This window comes from Danio rerio, chromosome 8 (genome assembly GCF_049306965.1).
Source record: "Danio rerio strain Tuebingen ecotype United States chromosome 8, GRCz12tu, whole genome shotgun sequence".
NCBI classification, from domain to species: domain Eukaryota; kingdom Metazoa; phylum Chordata; class Actinopteri; order Cypriniformes; family Danionidae; genus Danio; species Danio rerio.
The window spans coordinates 23270322-23285164 of NC_133183.1; the positions used below are offsets into that span (position 1 = coordinate 23270322).

Genomic DNA, 14843 nt, shown 5'->3' on the forward strand with positions numbered 1-14843 from the left:
TTTTAAATGTATTTTTTTCTTTTAAATAAATTCTATGGTATTATTTTAAATGTCACAGAAATTTGATTTTGATACACTTTTGTTGAAAAAAGGCTCCAATCAAACAATCAAATAATTGTGGTGCCACATTACACATGACATATACACAAAAATACATTTAACTTGCATCCATATATTGTTTTAAACTGTTTTATTTGGGAAAATAGGAATAATGGGTCAAAATAGATAACAATATAGATTATGAAAATAAACCCTTTCTAAATAAATATTTCTCTTTTTTAATTGCATGCAAATTCTAGGATGATACGTTAAATGTCACTGAAAACTTTTTTGAATAATCACAAATAAATGTTTTCCCAGTTCTGGGTTGTGGCTGGAAGGGCATCCGCTGTGTAAAACATATGCTGGAAAAGTTAGTGGTTTATTGTGCTGTGGCGACCTTTGAAATAGAGACCAAGCCGAAGGAAAATGAATGAATGAATGAGACAAATAAATGCTTGTTACATAACAGTAGAAATAAATAGAAACTAATCTGATATCATCATGATTGAGCAGATTTATAAACAAAAATACTAATAATATTATATATCATATTTATATTGATATATTAATATATAAAATATTAAAGATATTTACTAATATATAGGTATTGAGTATGCTCATTCTTTGCTAAGTCATGGAAATTTGCAACTTTTGATTTAGTGGCTAAGTTGAATGAATTTGTACATCTCATTCATACAAATTAGTATGATTTGCTTATGCCCTAATGACAGTTAGGTTTAGGGGTGGGGTCTGGTGCCACGACCTCGTTTTAAAAATCGTATATTTTTATATGACTGAACTCAAACAAATTAGCCACTAAACAGACATACTGTTGCATGAAATAGTTTCATTTTCTTGTGAGATCAGGCTCACTTATTGTACTTTAACTTTTTCATATTTCTGATGTCACATGACATTATAAAGGTAATATTGACATCACATTTGTATAGAAATAAAACTTGCATCTGATTGAAAAAATGTTGACTGGAAAGCTTTAATGATATTATTTTATTTTATTTTTTGTCATTTTGGAGCCTGCCAGTTTTATTTTGCCACTTTCATTCTGAAATATCATTTTGGAGCCTGTCAACTTCATTCTGAGTGGCCAGAATATTGCAAAATTCCACTGGAGAAAGAGAGGTTTTAACAGATATGAATGTGTGAAAATTCTGCCAGATTTTGCATTGTCGGATGAACTTGTTCATGCAGGTGCTGGACTGTTTATCAGAGAAAATGGAACAGATGGAGATGTACAAAACCAAAGTGCATGACTTTGAACTAAAACTCAAAGAGCAAGCTCACACACAGAGGAAAATATTGGACGAGAGCCAGGAATTTAGAGCTAGACTGCACGAATGTCAGGTATTGTGTGGTGGAAACATTGATTATGCCGTGTACAGTTGTTTATCTGTGTTACAGCAATGCACACCATGCTGCACAGCTATGTAATGTCTGTTTGCATTTGTCTATAGAGTCGAGTGCAAGATGCATGTATTGTGGACACAGTGCAAATGGAAATAGCTGGTCTGCAGGAGATGAATCTGAATCCTGTGCTTAGTTGGGTTCAAGAGCATTCCCTCTACACACTGAATCTCCTGCACAGTGTATTGCTGAATATGACTCAGAGGTTACAAGAAGCAGGTCTTGATGTGTCAGTGAAAACTGGAGGTATATGCTTCAGCTAAAATTTAGCATGGGTTTCACAAAGCGAGAATTTCAGTGTTCATGAAATGCATTACAAAAATGAAGGTGACACTTTATTTGAAGGGAGTGTTCATAACACTGTCATGACACATTTATAATAATGAGATGACACATTCCATGAATAAGGAGATTTTATACATGCTTATTACAACTGTCATTATGTGTCATTCGCTCAGTTATGTCATTGTTTAAGATGTCTTTGTTATGAAAAATTGACATGAAAGCTTGACATTATTAAGACAGCATAACCTGTCATAAATCTGTCATAAACATGATTGTCATTAGGCCATTATAAATCTTTCAGGAATATTTTTCTGATCACTTTTCAATGGAACAAATTAATTAGTCAGTAATTTGTCTCACTTAAAGTGTCTCAATACTCTGTCCGATAAATTAATAAAAGCGTGATTAATATTTAATAACATTTTATAACATTTTAATTACAAATTCCATGTGTGCCACTCTAATAACAAAACTGTTATAAAATTACACAATTCTAATGGCCGCATGGCAATTAAGTCTATAACAGATTTATGACAATTTATGTTGTCTTGGTTATGAAAAGTTGTCACGACAAAGGCAGAGACAAGTGTATTTGTTTATGTCAAGCTGCCATAAAGACATCTCAAACAGTGTCACCTTTGGAATTAAAATAAAACAACTGAGTGATTGACACTTAATGACAGTTAAGTCATTAAGCATGCATAAAATCTCCTTCATATTTATGATGTGCCAAATCATGATTATAAGGGTTTCATGACTGTCTTATGAAGGCTCCCCTCAAGTAAAGTGTTAAAAAATTAATTAGACCTCAAATTCAATGTGTTTCAAATTCAAAAGTAGCCTTAATAACTGTCATTTGTTTTTATGTAGGAGTATTAGGTGCCTTACATATTTTGTGCCAAAACCTCAAGGACACCCAATCAGAGCTGAGAAACCTAAAGGTAATGCACAAAGTATTTCAATATCAGTTATAGATTCTCAAAATCTGCACTTAAATTAACTTGACTGTATTTGTTTTCTATACTGAAGACAGAGATGCAAAAACTTGAGGACACAAACATGCAGAGCAGAGATCTTGACAACAGGCTGGAGGTCATGCAGAGGCAGTTTGAGAAGGAGAAACTTCAGGTGCCTCTTTGAAACACCACAAGTCAAATTAAACTCCATTTCATTCAGTCTCTGAGGCATAGACCTCTTGAGGGATGGTCTCAATTAGATTGTCATTTAGCTTTTTCAGATATAATTATGTGAAACTCATCCTAGTTCCATTGGAAAATAATAAAAGTGTTACAAGGAAATGACTCCAAGTTGATAGACTAGATTAACTTCATGAATTCAATTCATCAAAATGTGTTTCTCCGGACCTTTGACCCATTAATGATGTAGGCAGCCGAGGGGCAGAGTGAGATGAAGAACACACTAATGCGACAGTTGGAAGAGGCCACGGCTGATCTGCAGTCAGTGAGACAAACTGAGGTGAATCAAAACTACACTCTAAAAAATAAATATGTTAATTATCGTAGCAGTCACCTATAGTTATTCACTGGTATTTTTTTTACAATTTGGTTCTCCATTTACACATTTGAAGTGCAATGTCTGCTCCAGCAACTTTTGATGTTCAAAACTGATCTCTGCATTTTTATTGCCATTTTTAGTAGTTTGATACATTTTATATGAAATAATATACTCTATTTAAATAAATCAGTTAAAAAACTGAAAAATTACTAGCAGTTTAGATTTTGTACCACAATTTACATGACATATCCAGACAATTTATCATTTCAAACTGCTAAAAATGTCAATGTCAAAAGCTACTTTGAACTATTCAATATAAGTTGTTTATTAGAAGAGATGCAATTTGCAACGGTACATAAATAGAAAATACAGGACACTGTTGATTAACTTAATCTTTTAGTGTGTGAATTAAATGTATTACCTGAAAAATTAAACTGCTCTTAGCACTGAAAAGATGCTACATCTATGAATTTGATCTGTTTTTTGAGATTTTTTAATTAGTTCTCTGCATATATTATTATGCCATATACATCATGTCATAATATATCATATAAACTATTTTTCCCTTTGACATATATTGACAACTCAAACCCAATCAAGTCAAATCAAATCAAATCAAGTCAAGTCAAGTCAAGACAAGACAAAGCAAAGCAAAGCAAAGCAAAGCAAAGCAAAGCAAAGCAAAGCAAAGCAGATCCAAAGTAAAATGAGCCCAAACCAATACTAAACCAAAATAAAGCAAGCCAAACCTAAAAAAACAAACCCAAACCAAAATCACACAAAGCCAAACCTAAACGAAACAAACCCAAAACCAATACAAACCATACCAAAACAAACCCAAACCCAAAAAACAAAACAAAACAAAACAAACCCAAACTCAAACTCAAACTCAAAGCAAAGTGAAGCGAAGCGAAGCAAAGCAAAGCAAAGCAAAGCAAAGCAAAGCAAAGCAAAGCAAAGCAAAGCAAAGCAAAGCAAAGCAAACTAAACTAAACTAAACTAAACTAAACTAAACTAAACTAAACCAAACTAAACCAAACCAAACCAAACCAAAACGAACCCAAACCCAAACTAAATCAAACCAAACCTAATCAAGTCAAACCAAAGCAAACCAAAGCAAACCAAAGCAAACCAAAGCAAACCAAACCAAACCAAATCAAACCAAAACGAACCCAAACCTAAACTAAATCAAACCAAACCTATTCAAGTCAAATCAAATCAAAATCAAGTCAAACCAAACCAAACCAAACCAAACCAAACCAACCCAGACCAACCCAGACCAACCCAATACATTCCAAAACCAACCCAAAACAAAACAAAACAAAAACAAAAATGACTTTTATCTTATAATTTCACACACAACACACAAAATGTCTGTCATTCAGCTCTATGGATATGACAAATTTTTTTTGCCATTCAAGAGTGCCTTGCGCAGGGACATCGAGAACCTTAAAGCTGAATGGCAAACTGAGATGGAAAAAGCAAAGATTCAAGAGGCAGAGTTAAAAAAAATGCTGCGTGAATTACATCTCAAAGAGGAGGAGCAGACGAAAAAGATAAAGCAGTGTGAGGAAAGAGAAGCAATGGCTGAAGAAGAGCAACGACAGCACCGGGTCGAGGTGGAGGAGTACAGAGAGCAGGTGCGACAGCATGCGTTCACCATTGTGGCCATGGAAAATCAAATAAACAAAGCCAAGTGGAGTGAAGAAAGATGGAGAGAGATGGAAGACCAAAGAGACTTGCTGAAGGAGCAACTCAAAGGTGAGACACAGTTTCATTTTTCACCAAGAGAGGGCGCCTTCCCAGCAGCCCTATAGGTTCCCAATTAAAGCAAATTTGTGCAACAGATTTTATGTGTCCTACATACATGTTCTGTCTTCATTATCATGTTTACATTTCTTTTTACCACAGAAGCGCTTGATAGACTGGAGGGCTTTGAAAGCAAAAGCGCATCACACACATCAGAGAAACAACCGGAATTGGATCAAACCGTAACATCCCTCCGGTATAACACAACAGAGCACTCATGAATATTAACCACAGAAATCAATATTACCTACATATAGTATATACCTGTACTGCCTAGAGTATCGCCTGAAATCTGCACACTGTTATTCTAAACATTTGACCAATTTAGCCACTAGTTGTGATTGTAACGTAGTTTTGAAGCATTACTGTGTAAAACACTGTCTTTACTGTGAGTTGAATATTATCCATAGTGTGAGCTCTCGTTAATGCATTATGTATGATGTTCGTTATTTATTCATGCATTATTTATGAAACTGTTGCTTAATAAGTAATTACACAGTCCATGCCTCTCTCTTTAAATCATCTGATATATCAGGCACTGCTGGAATGGAGCCACAGATACATCTTTTTTTCTATCTCAATTCATTTTTACTGCTTCTGTCAAAAGCCTAAATAGTTTATACATTGTAAATACAAGCATTATCAACACATTAGGGTTATTTTAGTATTATTAGTAAACATTGACATTTTTATATACAGTTTAGATTTAGAGTTTAGTTTTATTTTCTCTTTTCATTGATGTTTTAAATTGTGTAAAGTAGTTTTTTGTAATTTTATTGCATTTAAAAAAAGAAGTATTAGTCAAGTCAAGTCAAGTCAAACTACATTTATAGAGCACTTTACAAACACAGAAGTGAGCCAAAGTAATGTACAGAAAATATGCAACAAAAATAGACCTAATAGTATAAAAAATACATAAAATGCAAGATAAAATATAGCTAAACTAATACATTAAATAAAGTGATTAAGATCAGGTGCCAAATGCCAACGAAAAAAGTTTTAAGAGCTGATATAAATGAGAACACAGAAGAGGCCTTTCTAATGGGCAGCGGCAAATCATTCCAAAGTCTAGGACCTGCCACAGCGAAGCACGATCCACTCTAAGCTTACGTTTTGTTTTTGGCACACTCAGGTGAAGCTGATCAGCTGACATGAGAGTACGAGTGGGCTTTTAGGGGTGTATCAGCTCAGAGATATAAGGTGGGGCAAGACCATTTAGAGATTCAAAAACAAATAAAAGAATGTTTAACTATATTCTAAAATGAATTGGCAACCAATGAAGCGAAGCTAACACGGGGGAAATGTGGTCATATTTGCAAGTACCAGTTACCGGGCGTGGTGCAGCATTTTGCACCATTTGCAAACGGGCAATAGCTGACCAGCTACTCCCCACATACAGTGCATTACGGTAATCTAACAGAGTGGTCACAAAAGCATGGATCACTGTCTAAAACTATTGTTTTAGTATATATTGCTTTATTTTTGCTAGTTGTCTTAATTAAAAAAAGCTAGTTTTAACCACCGCCCTAATCTGATTATCAAATTTAAAGTAAAATTTTACCCCTAAATTTGTGACTGTAGGCTAAATATGCTGAGCTATTGAGCCCAAATTGAATAGAAGAGACCCAACGGTACGTTCAAAAACCATTACTTAATTAAAACTTAAATATAAAAGTATTAAAGTATTAAAAATGACTTAAATACTTATACTTAAACAATTTTTAATACTTTCATACTTTATTTACATTTATACATCTATTTATTTACATATATTTATTTATATTTTTGTTAAATATTTTTACATACACAAATATATTACACTTACATTTAGATTTATGTTTAGTTACAATTCATTTTAAAATATTCAATTATATTATATGAATTATTATATTATGCATATTATTTAAATTTTCATAATTTTGGCAGCTAGCTGAAATCAAATATTACCTATTGTTATTGTTTAATTAATATATTACTTCTTGTTATACTTCTTATTATTACAAATTAAAATTATTGCTAACATTTACTAATCCATTATTGTGTCTTTGTATTTGTTAACATTAGTTAGTGCACTGTCAAGTAATATTAACATATAAATGCTGTGAAATATACTGCATTTTACTTATTAATAGTTCGGGTTAGCTAATGCACAAATTTACACAACTGTTAAGTGTTTTTTTAATGGTGAGAAGTGATTATTTTGATAAGGAACGTCTATTCAGAATTGTTATTGCTGTTATAAATCAGTCATGTGGTTTCTGATGGTTCCCTCAGGGCATCTCTGGCCTTATCTGAACAGGAAGTGGTCAGTCAGAGCGAGATCATCAATGCACTGAGTCGTGATCTGGCTTTGGCTCACGCTCGGCTCTCTGATATGACAGGTGCCACACAATCAATACAACATGACAAACAACCGCGTTCTGTGTTCTCGTTTCACAACATGCATCTCTCTGCAGGAGAACTGAGTGAACAGCAGAAGCTGGAACTGGAGAGCCATAAAGCTTTAGTGATCGATCAAAGGATTCAACTGAGCACGCTCACAAACAAGCTGAGCATGATGTCACAACTAGTCCAACAGAAAGATGAAGAAACAAAGACACTGGGAGTAAAGCTTAGGTACAGTTAAAATCCTGAAAGACCCAGTGGACATAAACACACATAAATATCAAACCCAGTGGCGTGTTGTCTTTTTTTAAAAAAAGAGCAGAAACACAACAAATGAATGAGCTTCTGAAAAGGTACTGTTCTGTTTTTGATAGACAAACTGAAGAGGAATTGAAGAATTCAGCAGCAGCAAAAAGAGACATGGAGAGCACGAGCCTTGTGCTGTTTCAAACATCAAGAAGCACTAAAGTAAGATCAACAACTAGAGAGGCGTTTATAGTAACTTACCAAAATCTAAATGATCTGTCACTTTTGAAATGTTTTAGGGAAAATCAAGACTGAACAGAATTATGATTTTTTTTTGTCAAGTGCTGTAGGTATCAGTGTTGGGGACTGTTACTTCAGAAAGTAATGCGTTACAATATTGAGTTAAAACCTAAAAATGTAACTATTTGCATCACTTAGTTACTTTTTATGGCAAGTAATGTTATGTTACTTTTGAGTAACTTTTGCGTTACTTTATATACCTGGCTGAGGCTTGATCTCTTTCAGAATTTTTTTCCTTTCTTTTTTAGATAGAGAAGTTCTGCAATTAACAACACACTGTATAACCTACACCTTCATTCAACTTCTCATCAAAACATTTATAAATAATAAAAAAATATATATAGTTTAGAATAGGGTTGCATGGCGGTGCAGTGGGTAGCACGTTCGCCTCACAGCAAGAAAGTCACTGGTTCGAGCCTCGGCAGGGTCAGTTGGCGTTTCTGTGTGGAGTTTGCATGTTATCCCCGTGTTTGTGTGCTTTTCCTCTGGGTGCTCTGGTTTCCCCCACAAGTCCAAAGACAAGTGGTATAGGTTAATTGGGTAGGCAAATTTTTCCTTAGTGTATGTGTGTGAATGGGAGTGTGTGGATGTTTCCCAGTGATAGGTTGCAACTGGTAGGGCATCCGCTGCGTAAAACATATGCTAGATAAGTTGGGGGTTCATTGCACTGTGGCGACCCCAGATTCATAAAGGGACTAAGCTGAAAAGAAAATGAATGAATGAATATTTTAGGATAATGTTATCTGAGAACTTCCTGATCTCTGAGCTATATATGCCGCATATGCAGATTATTGAAATTTAAACAGTGTGTAAGCTACATTTGTACTATTTATTGTGAGTAAAATCACGGTCCCTTGAGACAATCCCCTTTTGCTTTTCTTTGATGGGTTTGAAATAATAAACACATTCTCTCACTGCGTGATTTATTGCTTTTAATTCAGCAATTTGTTTATTAAACAATAATTAATGAAACTAAAATGTAACTCGCATTACATTTTCAAAAAAGTAACTCAAATATTATTACCTATTTTTTTAAATGAATATGTTACTTTTTACTTAGTAAGGTAGTATTACGTACTGTAACTTGTGTTTACTGGTAATGTGTTACCCAAAACACTGGTTGGTATATGTATGAGAAATTTGTCTTGGTAATTTTGTCATTGACAAAGACAACAGGAAAAAAGGATGTGAACAGTTAAAAAGGCAAGTAAACGCTAAATCTAAAATCTAAATGCTAAATATTAAGGTAAAATATAAAATAACCATCAATTCTACTTTTGAGCAGAATATGTACATTAGGGCTGATACACTGTAAAACCCAAAAAGTTGAGGTAACGCAAACTATTTGAGGAAACCGATTGCAAAAAATAATTTAAGTTAAAAAACTAATCCTAATCAGTTATGTGAACTTAATTCATTTGAGAAAACGAAGCAATTTGAGCACAGTAAAACCCAATAAATGAAGAGAACTCAAACCAGTTGAGAACTGTAAAACACAATAAGTTAAGGCAACTTAAACCGGTTGAGGAAACCGATTTTTTTTACAAACTATTTAAGTAAAAAAAATGTATATGAGTACTGTAAACTTACTCCATTTAAGTTGAAGTAATGAGGTATTTAATTAACTCGTTACCTTCAACACTGAGTTCAAAACTCTTTTCAAATGAGTAGAATTAACATTCAGTCAATTTTAAAGTTAACCACACTCATTTCATTTGATAAAGTTGACTTTTGGGCTTTACAGTATATTAACTGAATCTGAAATTTCTGTTAATCAAATAATATTGGAAAATAACAGTTTTCAATGTTGACAAAAATCAGAATTTTTTTTTTTGATCAGCAAATCAATAGATTAGAAAGATTTCTAAAGGCTCATGTGATATTGAAGCTTGGATTAAGGATGCATTTTTGCAATAACATTTTTTTTTAAAATGTATTGAAATAGAAAATATTTGTAACAATAATTATTTTATCCTATTTTTAACTTAAAAAATGCAGCCTTAGAGGCACAGTATGTAATTTTCGCCACTAGAGGGAGCATATTCACAATAAACAAAAGCATATATTGATGACAAAGAAATCATAGTTCACCTCAAGTTCTTCCAGTCATGCTCACATGCTGTTTTATCATACTAAATACATTTTAAGATTATGTTATAATGCTGCTGTGTCACGTATGTCTAATAAAACGCACTACATATTAAAACACCTTTAGTGTTTTAAATAAATCCTGAAATTGAGAGTGTCATTAGCATGGCAGCACAGGACACGGTCCATATCACTAGTTTAAATAGTGTATTTGAACATTCTTCGACACATTCGGAAAAAAGTACATACAGCAAAATATATAACACTGTTCTATTGTCACGGCATGGTGGCTCAGTTGTAAGCACTGTTGCCTCCCAGCAAGAAGGTCACTGGTTTGAGGCCTGGCTGTACCAGTTGGCATTTCTGTGTGGAGTTTGCATGTTCTCCCTGCGTTTTCGTGTGTTTTCTCTGGGTGCTCCGGTTTCCCCCACAAGTCCAAAGACATGCACTTAAGGTGAATTGGATTAACTAAATTGACCATAGTGTGTGAGAGTGTGTTTGAATGTGAGAGTGTATGGGTGTTTTCCATTACTGGGTTGCATCTGGAAGGGTATCCGCTGCGTAAAACATATGCTGGATTAGTTGACGGTTCATTCCGCTGTGGTGACCCCTGATAATTAAGGGACTAGGCTGAGGGAAAATGAAATGAAAATGAAAATGAATGCCTTTTGGGTATTTGAATTAAAATACTGTAACAGTACATATTGTGTCTTAAAGAGACTTTTAGAAGTATCTCTGTAGACTAGTCAGTGTACATTCACAAAAGAAAAGTCAATGGTTCACAAAGACAGCAAGCACAACTTCATAGATCACAGCGGACACTTTGCTAACTGTTTTATAAATGTTGTTTTCTCAGGATGTGGCAGTCATGACGGCTCCTAATGATGTCATTCATCAGGGGTCAAAACACAAAGGTCATCATCGCGAGAAAGCGATACTTCAACAGAAAGAAGGTTTGCAAGACATGAGAGAGCGAATCCGAGCGCTAGAACAGAAGTGGCCGAGCAGTGAGTCTTGGAGTGGCTTATAACTCATGATCAAACCATTGGATGTGTTGATGCTTCACTGATCTAATATAAGACCAACATTAACCTACATTATGACTCTCTTCTGCCGGTTTACAGAGCGTCTGGGCCAGCAGCGGGAGCCGGAGAAACAGGGTCAGGTGAAGACACAGAGACTTAAGAGAAGATCCGTCACTCCTGTGGTATTTACTGTTATACAATCTGATCTATGTGCTTAAGAAGAATATATATTTAAGATTCTTCACCCTTTCTTACAGTCATTTACAAACTGCACATATAATAAAGTGAAGCTTGGGGGGAATTTATTGCTGGCAAAAGACAGAAACCTTTAGATTTTTTGTTTTTTAAGAATAACTGAAGGAATATTCCCACTTTATATAATTGTTTTAAAGTTTCCAGTAATAAGGAACCATCGAAAATTATTTGGTGTGCGAGTAAACTGTTCGAATGAATCAAACTGAATGGGAAATCTGTTCGGAAATCTGCTTGACTGATTAGGAAAAAAAGCATGAAATATTATCTTGCAGGTTGTTAACTATATTATACTTTTAATCCTTTGATGCTCCAAACTCCCTTCTCATCTTTGACTTTAGTAATGCACTATATCATGTAAGCCGGTAGCTAGCTCTCTGCAACTCTCACATGGTCGCCCACTGAAGCTAAGCGGGGCTGCACCCGGTCAGTACCTGGATGGCAGACAACATGGAAAAGCTAGGTTGCTGCTGGAAGTCGTGTTAGTGAGGCCAGCAGGGGGCACTCAACCTGCGGGCTGTGTGGGTCCTAATGCCCCAGTATAGTGACGGGGACTCTATACTGCTCAGTAAGCGCCATCTTTCGGATGAGATGTTAAACTGAGGTCCTGACTATCTGTGGTCGTTAACAATCCCAGGATGTCCTTCGAAAAAGAGTAGGGGTTTAACCCCGGCACCCTGGCCAAATCTGTCCATCATGGCCTCCTAACCCTCCCCATATCATAATTCATCACTCTGCCTCCTCTCCACCAATCAGCTGGTGTGGGGTTTTCTGTCTGGTGCAAAATGCCGTTGCGTAATCCAGGTGGATGCTGCACACTGGTGGTTAATGAGAAGATACCCCCATTTTGTAAAGCACTTTGAGTGCCCACAAAAGTACTATATAAATGTAAGGAATTATTATTATTATTAATTGTGCTCATTTGATTGCTGCAGAATGGTTCAGCATTTCCTGAAGCACTGACCGAGGCAGCAAGGGAACGCACAGCCAGACTGGACATGTCTGATGCCCTGGAGCTCAGTGAGAGAACAGTGAGCCACACACGACATACATAAGCATTTTATGACTGCATTATTTTGAGTTTGAATAACTGATAAATCATTATTTTTTGTTTTTGGTTTAGTACCTGGAGCTGGTGCGTGTGCTGTGTGAAGCTCTGGAGCTCAGTGACAATGAGCTGTCAGGCTGTGCGAGTTTACAGCACCTTCCTCCTGATGAGAGACAGCGCATCGTTTCTTTGAGACAAACAGACCTGGAGTTTGTGAGAAGCCGCTTTGATCTGCAGAACAGCCAGAGCCAGAAACAAGAGCTACTGCTGCAGGAGAACCAGAGAGAGATACACACGCTCAGGTGCAAACAAACTCACAAACACACACTCTGGACAAATGATTCCCTCCCTTGTTTCATTTAAGGGTTCAGATTACTTTTTGGAAAATAATGCACAATTACAGTATGTCTAACTTGATAATATTGACTCTCATAATTTTGACAGAGTTATTTTATTTGATACCGTTTCGAGAGATGTAACAAAATTTAAATTCGTTCATTCATTTTCTTTTTGGCTTAGTTTCTTTATTAATCAGGGGTCGCCACAGTGACAACAGTGGAATGAACCGCCAACTTATCCAGCATTATCCATCACATGTTTTACGCAGCTGATACCCTTTCAGCTGTAACCCATCACTGGAAAACACTCCTCATTCACACACATACACTATGGACAATTTTAGCTCACCCAATTTACCTGTACTGCATTATCTTGGGACTTGTGGGGAAAACCAGAGCATCTGGAGGAAACCCACGCAAACACAGGGAGAACATGCAAACTCCACACAGAAATGCCAACTGACCCAGTCGAGGCTCGAACCAGCGACCTTCTTGCTGTGAGGCGACAGCACTACCTACTGCGCCACCGCCCCTTATTATATTATGTTATATTATAGTATATTATATTATAGTATATTATATTATAATTTATTATTATATTATATTATATTATATTATATTATATTATATTATATTATATTATATTATATTATATTATATTATAATTTTTCCTTATGTGTATAATTTGTCTTTCTCTACATTTTTAGGAATTTCTCAATTTGTAATCATTTGAAACAGGCGATTGCAATAACATGTTAAAAAGGGCAACATATACTCATAGATGAGAAGTTGCTCATAAAAAAATTAATGGTTTTAATTAAAAAATATCTCAAGGAAAAGTTGCATTTTAAATGATATTTAAATATAAATATTATATTTTCTTATATTTGGCAACATTAATTATGGTGGCTTGAAAAGCCAACATACTGTTATCTCACGTAAACTTATTATTATTCTTCTTCTTCTTCTTCTTCTTTCTTCTGAGACTAATTTTAAAGTGTATCTCCTCCTAAACTTTTCAAGCTTCATACTTCAAACTTTCGTCAAACCTTCAAACTTGTCTGACTCGGGTTGCTATATCTGTTCCAACTGATCCGACTTTCGGTTTTCCGAAAAACGACCCGGAAAATTCCCAAAATTCCCATTGACTTAACATTGGGTCAAACTTTGTGACCTCATAACTCTGCATCAGACTGTCCTACAGACTTCTAACTGGGCTCATTTAACTCAGTCTAGCCAGCCGCCAATAACTGATGACCTTTAAACTTACTAGCCACTCCCTAGCAACCACTTTTGACACCCTAGCAACTGTCCCATAGACTTCCATTGTAAAAGACTGCCATTGACTTAACATTGGGTCAACCTTTGTGAGCTCATAACTCTGCATCAGACTGTCCTACAGACTAGAGTCAGGCCTCATTCAACTCAGTCTAGTCAGCAGCCAATCACTGATGACCTTTAGACTTACTAGCCACTCCCTAGCAACCACTTATGGCACCCTAGCAACTGTCCCGTAGACTTCCATTCAAAAGACTTTCATTGACTTAACATGGGATCAAACTTTGTGAGCTCATAACTCTGCATCAGACTGTCATACAGACTAATGGCTGAGCTCATTTAACTCAGACTACCAAACTGCCAATAACTGATGAGCTTTTAACTTTCTAGCCACACCCCTAACTACCACATACTGCACCCTAGCAACTGTCCCGTAGACTTCCATTACAAAAGACTCTCATTGACTTAACATGGGATCAAACTTTGTGAGCTCATAACTCTGCATCAGACTGTCATAGAGACTAATGGCTGAGCTCATTTAACTCAGTCTAGCCAGCAGCCAATCACTGATGGCCTTTTAACTTTCTAGCCACACCCCTAACTACCACATACTGCACCCTAGCAACTGTCCTATATAATGTAATTAGCTGTGCTATCAAATGCTTATAATTCTAACATGCTAATGACATGCCAATCATGCTAGCAACATGCTACTCATATGCTAATCATGCTAATGACATGCTAACTCATACTGGAAACATGCTAATGACATGCTAATTTGAACTAGAATCATGCTAGTAACATGCTAAT

At 35.5% G+C, this 14843-nt stretch overlaps 1 protein-coding gene across 5 annotated transcripts in view; it reads left to right on the top strand.

The window, feature by feature from the left end:
• Positions 1-14843, top strand: part of fhad1 (forkhead-associated (FHA) phosphopeptide binding domain 1) — a 33169-nt gene that overhangs the window by 12421 nt on the left and 5905 nt on the right. For all 5 annotated transcript variants that reach the window (XM_073908979.1, XM_073908981.1, XM_073908980.1 and 2 more), the window contains 14 exons: positions 1252-1404; positions 1515-1710; positions 2620-2690; positions 2779-2877; positions 3136-3225; positions 4686-5025; positions 5176-5269; positions 7348-7454; positions 7530-7689; positions 7833-7926; positions 10949-11099; positions 11217-11299; positions 12305-12400; positions 12493-12719. In XM_073908979.1, the coding sequence (XP_073765080.1) occupies positions 1252-1404; positions 1515-1710; positions 2620-2690; positions 2779-2877; positions 3136-3225; positions 4686-5025; positions 5176-5269; positions 7348-7454; positions 7530-7689; positions 7833-7926; positions 10949-11099; positions 11217-11299; positions 12305-12400; positions 12493-12719 (1961 nt within the window). The remainder of the gene's footprint in view (positions 1-1251; positions 1405-1514; positions 1711-2619; positions 2691-2778; positions 2878-3135; positions 3226-4685; positions 5026-5175; positions 5270-7347; positions 7455-7529; positions 7690-7832; positions 7927-10948; positions 11100-11216; positions 11300-12304; positions 12401-12492; positions 12720-14843) is intronic.